At 41.0% G+C, this 6,000-nt stretch overlaps 1 protein-coding gene across 1 annotated transcript in view; it reads right to left on the reverse strand.

The window, feature by feature from the left end:
- Positions 1 to 4,835, reverse strand: part of LOC110528043 (ethanolamine kinase 1) — a 35,416-nt gene extending 30,581 nt beyond the window's left edge. The window contains exon 1 of the mRNA XM_021609827.3: positions 4,295 to 4,835. Within this exon, the coding sequence (XP_021465502.2) occupies positions 4,295 to 4,498 (204 nt within the window). The 5' untranslated portion in view covers positions 4,499 to 4,835. The remainder of the gene's footprint in view (positions 1 to 4,294) is intronic.
- Positions 4,836 to 6,000: the final 1,165 nt, after the last annotated feature.

The following is a 6,000-nucleotide window of genomic DNA, read 5'->3' on the forward strand; positions in this document are numbered from 1 at the left end:
TCAGATTGTTCTGAAATCATTTCTGTAATTAGAAACAGAAGATAAGCATTCCAGAAACATTATTTTGTTGAAATAAAGAGAATACATTACATAGGATGAAACAATACGCAGCGCCATACTCCTTGTTAACTTTTCTTGGTGACAGGGGGCAGTATTTCCACATCTGGATGAAATGCATGCCCAAATTCAACAGCCTGCTACTCATCCCCAGAAGATAAGATCTGTATATTATTAGTAGATTTGGATAGAAAACACTCTGAAGTTTCTAAAACTGTTTGAATCATGTCTGTGAGTGTAACATAATTAATTTAGCAGGCAAAACCCCAAGGACAAACCATCCAGATTGTTGTTGTTGAGGTCACTCTTTTCAATGGGATTTCATTGGGAATCCAGATTTCTAAGGGACCTTCTTGCAGTTCCTATCGCTTCCACTGGATGTCAACAGTCTTCAGAAATTGGTTGAGGTTTTTCCTTTGTGTAATGAAGAAGTACGGCCATCTTGAACGAGGGTCACTTGAAGTGTACTGTTAGAGGAGCGTGACCAGAAAGCATGCTACAGTTTGTTTTACTCCTGTATTGAAAACAGATCATCCAGTCTTCAATTTTATCGATTATTTACATTTTAAAAAATACCTAAAGTTGTATTACAAAAGTAGTTTGAAATGTTTTGGCAAAGTTTACAGGTAACTTTTGAGATATTTTGTAGTCACGTTGCTCAAGTTGGAACCAGTGTTTTTCTGGATCAAATGCGCCAAATAAATTGACATTTTGCATATATATCTACGGTATTAAATCAAACAAAAGGACCATTTGTGATGTTTATGGGACATGTTGGAGTGCCAACAAAAGAAGCTTGTCAAAGGTAAGGCATATAACTATATTTTTATTTCTGCGGCTATCCTCAGATAATAGCATCGATTGCTTTCGCCGAAAAGCCTTTTTGAAATCTGACACGTTGGCTGGATTCACAACAAGTGTAGCTTTAATTTGCTATCTCGCATGTGTGATTTAATAAAAGTTAGATTTTTATAGTAATTTCTTTTTGGCGCTCTGGATAGTGTCCCACATATATCCCAGAGAGGAAGTGATACTATATACTTGTTGTTGGGGTGGGATTGGTGTTGGGGGGTCTGTGGGTGGCTTTCTCTTTGTTAGAAAAAAGTTTGGTTCAAATCGGATGTTCGGTACTATAATTATTGAATATTATATAAATCCTAGAAATTAAAATAGCCAATTTGGGTGCAATCAATTAGCGTAATGTCTCAAAGATCTAATTATATTTCAACAAAATAATTTTGCAGGAATGCTAATCTTCTCTAACAGAACACAGAGATTGTGGGTGTGGAAATCCTCTTTCTTGTGCTTTTTGAGGTGGAATGGCCCAGCTGTTTGCATTATCAGTGACAGCCACATCATTCAATGATTACTGTTGGGGGAGAAAGTAACACATGGGAACCCATGGTCTGCATCTGTAGTCTCTAGTCAAGTGTGGCTTTCTTTTATATTTTCCTTCCCTTTACAAACAGTTCACACCATTGAGATGCACCCAATAGCTAATAACTGACCATATTTAAGTTCACTGGAATGTGGACAATCCCTGACGAGTGATTTGACAGCTAAACAGACCACAGAGAGACTAGCCTTATAGACACTGGCCCTCTCTCTGGCCACCCACCACAACATAGCTGGCATTCCTGGCATGGTTGACTAGAGAGATGGGCACACTGGCACCATGTCACGACCACACACACTGCCTTTATGAATGAATTATTTATCTCGTGACCGTCTACACATACCCAGAACACAATGCACCACTAAAACCTGTGATCATCCTGCACCAGTGTGTGTGTGGTGTGTTGCTCCACATGTCACAGGTAATAAAGCCTGTGGAGGTACACAACGGAGGTAACTACTAGCAAACATTCTACTTTTAGGTGACATGTTTTGTTCTCATTCAAAGAACGTCTGCATATCTTAGTAGGCTATTACTTTATTGTGGCTAAGCTTAAAAGCTTTGGGTCAAATGAAACAAAGTTTCTAGCCATTGAGGCCATTTATCGAACATAAAAAAGTGACTAAATAGCTCTTGCATGCCCACATCAGAGTAAGGCAGAAGGCCACATGGCATTAACATGTGATAATAAGCAGCTGTAAGCTCAAAGAATTGGAATGGGGTGTGACTGGCTGTTGGTGTTGGCAGCATCTGGTGTTTTCAGGGATAGAGGGCTGGATGTTTGGGACTGGACTTGACACTAGATATTTACAGTAACTGAAAGCCCCCCGCCCCTTCATGTCCAGGTGGCTCAGTCAGGTCAGTTGTGTTCCAGTAACCCCCCCCCCCCAGTTTCTCCCAGTCTCCGTATACGTTGGACTCATTCTGCCTCCCTCCGTATCTGTCTCCCTCTCCATCTGTCCTCCAGCTCTCTCTCTCTCTCTCAATTTCTTCTCTCTCTTTCTCAGAGTTGGCATGTGCCCATGCCTGGGGGGGCAGCTGTATTGGGCTGTGCTGGCACAGGGCTGTGTGGGTTAAAGGGACAAAGGCAGGCAGACAAAGCCCGTTTGGGTGGCTCCCATTGAGAAAAGCTGTGTCGGGCGGTCAACAGTGTCACAATCTCAGTTACAGGGCAAAAGGGGTGACCAGCCCAGATTAGGTTAGGCACACACACGTAAATATCCAGCGGGGACAGTCACATTCTGGCCTCAATGTACAAAACAACCCAGAATGACTGGGGAGTTAGATTTGTCAGCACTAGAAGAGGAGTGGGAAGTTACTCTCACTAGCAAGGCCCCAATGAAACCAGTGTGTCATGTATCATTAGTGTCATCATCATATCTCCATCCAGGTCACCTGTGATACAAGTCAGTATTCAACTTCATCCATGTCTGAGGACGTCAGGAGCTGACGTGGAAACCGGCCACTAGCGGCAACATTGAGTGCTGTTACCTTCAAGTAAGTTTAACTTGTGGACAGAGATGGCGGATGAGCGTAAGCATCTGCCTCTGATTCCAAAGGTCGCAAATTAAAATCCAGCAATAGAAATTTGTTTTTGATATGTTTATTTTAAGCCTAACCTTAACCGTTATGTTAACCATTTGGAGTTCATGCCTAACTTTAGCCTTAAATACTTTGAAATTTGACATTTGGAACAACTTGTACATTTGACGTTATAAACATGGATGAACATCTAATTCTGACGTGAGACTTGGTAGCATATGTCATATATCTCACATGTCAACACATTGCCATAAAACTGCTGACATTTGGGCAGGAGACGAGCGTCACCCGATAGCAGGCCTACCTACTGCTTAGTGCCAATGAATAATGCATTTCCCCGAATGACTGACAGGAACCCTTAACATGGCAGGGTCAGAGTAATTCACACAAACAGGGTAATAAATAGGCCTAGCTAGGTCTATCAATGGACATCAATTCCAGTTTGTATGGAGATAAGAGTGAGGCGTGTTTGTGTGCCTATGCAGTTGGGGGTTTGGTGTGTCTTGTGTGAATTCAAAATTAGGTGTGTGTCTGGGGTCAGGAGTGAGGCAATTAGGATGGGGATATGAAGTGGTCATCAGACCATGGGTGACTCTCACAGGATCTTGTAATCCTCCAGACACACAGCGTTGCCACTGCCATGTCCATCTTATCTGAGTGGACAGCTTTCAAGGTGCCTGTATTTACAAGAAGCTATCAGGGCAGTGGAAAATGTAAATTAGATAGGGGCTTTGAGCTAATACATACAGCCAGGCTCTATTTCTGCTGTCTAATGTTAACGTCATCAATGCTGCCTGACACTCACGTCATTGCCAGCTGGTCACTGACAAATACAGATTACTGGACACATTTCATCCACACACACTTTCTGTAAACACAGACAAAAGGGGTTAGTTATCAATAGCTATATTTGCTGTAACGGTCTCTTTTAAATACGTCACGTCTTGAAAGAGCGAGAGACATATGACATTTATATCAATATATCTATGGAGCACTGAAGACTGACACGAAAATGTCTTATTCATTCGACCTAAGAATCCATCAGTGGTTAGTTAGTTAGTTACTACTACTCCCAGGGCGCAACCAAGCTAACGTTAGCTAGCTAACACCACTAACTTTCATCTCAGCTTGAATACCTAACTGCAAACTAAATGCAAGAGAAGCCAATGATAAAATGTATGCACAAGGCGAGGAATATATCAAGGGACTGGTCTGATAGCTATGCTAACTTTAGCTAGCTAGTCAACTAGTGATGTTGGACCATTGGCGCATCATTCAGTGGAGAATTGTCAACCTTACCTTGGTCTTGACATGGTTCATGTCCCACGCTGGCCGAAGCTGCTTTATCAGCTTCATTGCTCCATCCGTTACATTATTTTCCTCCACGAAAATCGGGAATTTTCGAATTACCGGCGACCCAACAGGCACGTGTATCTCAGTCTCCATAATGTGGTTAATTTTCCGTTTCGAATAATTAACAGATATTTCTGGAATTCGGGACATAAAAAAAATAGCTAACAGTTGTTTTATGAGCTGGTTGGTATAAACGGCTAACGTTGGTTAGCAAATGAGCTAGCTAAACCAGGGGCTTGTCGGTGTGAAAAGCAACGGCGCTGATGAAGAAGATGCAACTACCGGTGAGATCCTCTTCGGTCTTCTCAGGAGCCGGTCAGTCCACGACACGATTTCCTCCGACTTGGCACCGCCCTCGTGAAATCATCCGATGCTCGACACGCACACCGGTGGGCTCGGAGAATGACAACCAAAGATTTGTGTGACGACAGCACTCCAACCCGCGGACGGGGAGCACGCACACTTTTTAAGCCGAGTTTGTCCGAGTGGAGCCGAAGAGCACCAGAGAGTCTTCTTCAGCGCTATGGTTTCCAATCATATACAATGAGTCCTTATTAAATAACATGAGGGGCAACATTTATAACCTTGAATGAGGACCTACTTTGGATCAGAAAGCCCTCACATGTCATTGTTTTTGCACAACATTTTAGGCTTATTGAGTAGTCACAGGCACTAGACATAATTTGGTGCGGGGCGCCCCCAATTTCATCCAGTGGGTGTCAGTGTTGTAATGCAAAAACCAGGCGATTACCAGTGCAAGCAATGTTATTGCATTCAATATACAATGGGGTCTGAAATTATTGACACCCTTAATAAAGATTTAGCAAATACTGAGCTGAATTATATGCCAAAAATTGGGAATTCATATTATTTTATACTAAAGCAATTGTTTAGAGAAAGAGATTTTGTTAAAAAAAGGTAGGAGTCAAAATTATTGACACCCCTGTTTTCAATTCCTTTTAATACCTCACCTTGCGAGGATACGCGCAATGAACCTTTTTCTAAAATGTTATATGAGAACACATTGATAAAGATCTCAGAACATTCCTTCATATAGAATCCTTCCAGATCCTTGATATCCTTCATTTGCGCTTATCAACTGTCATCTTCAATTAGTTTTAAGTCCGGAGACAGAAATTGTTATCAACCCCTTTACAATCACTAAATCAATCACAGATATATACACACAATAATTATATATACTTTAAATGCCCAGTGCAATAAGAAATAGATTTTCCTGTATTTACAGTGCATTTGGAATGTATTCAGACCCCTTACTTTTTCCACAAAATTAATTAAGTATAACAAAAACCATCACTTTTTTGACAATCAGATCAAAATGTCTTGATTGGTTGTGTTTATGACACATTAAATTACATAATATTTTTTAATACATTTCTTTACAGTTAAATTATATGTCTTTACTATAAATCCCATAAAAAGGGAGGTCCCGTTAAAAAGATTGTGACCGTCCAAATGTCATGGTGTAATTCACACTCTGGATGTCACTTTCAAGTGAGTTTACTGCTGTATGCTAATACCCTTATATAAAATGCTGGCCTTGAATGCAAACACTGTAATAAGACTTTTGGAATTGATTTATGATTTATTTGCACAGGGAAATGTACCAAACCGAAGCTGATGCATTTCAT

The sequence above is a fragment of the Oncorhynchus mykiss genome, chromosome 7 (assembly GCF_057628025.1).
Source record: "Oncorhynchus mykiss isolate SJ-2025 chromosome 7, ASM5762802v1, whole genome shotgun sequence".
NCBI classification, from domain to species: Eukaryota; Metazoa; Chordata; class Actinopteri; order Salmoniformes; family Salmonidae; genus Oncorhynchus; species Oncorhynchus mykiss.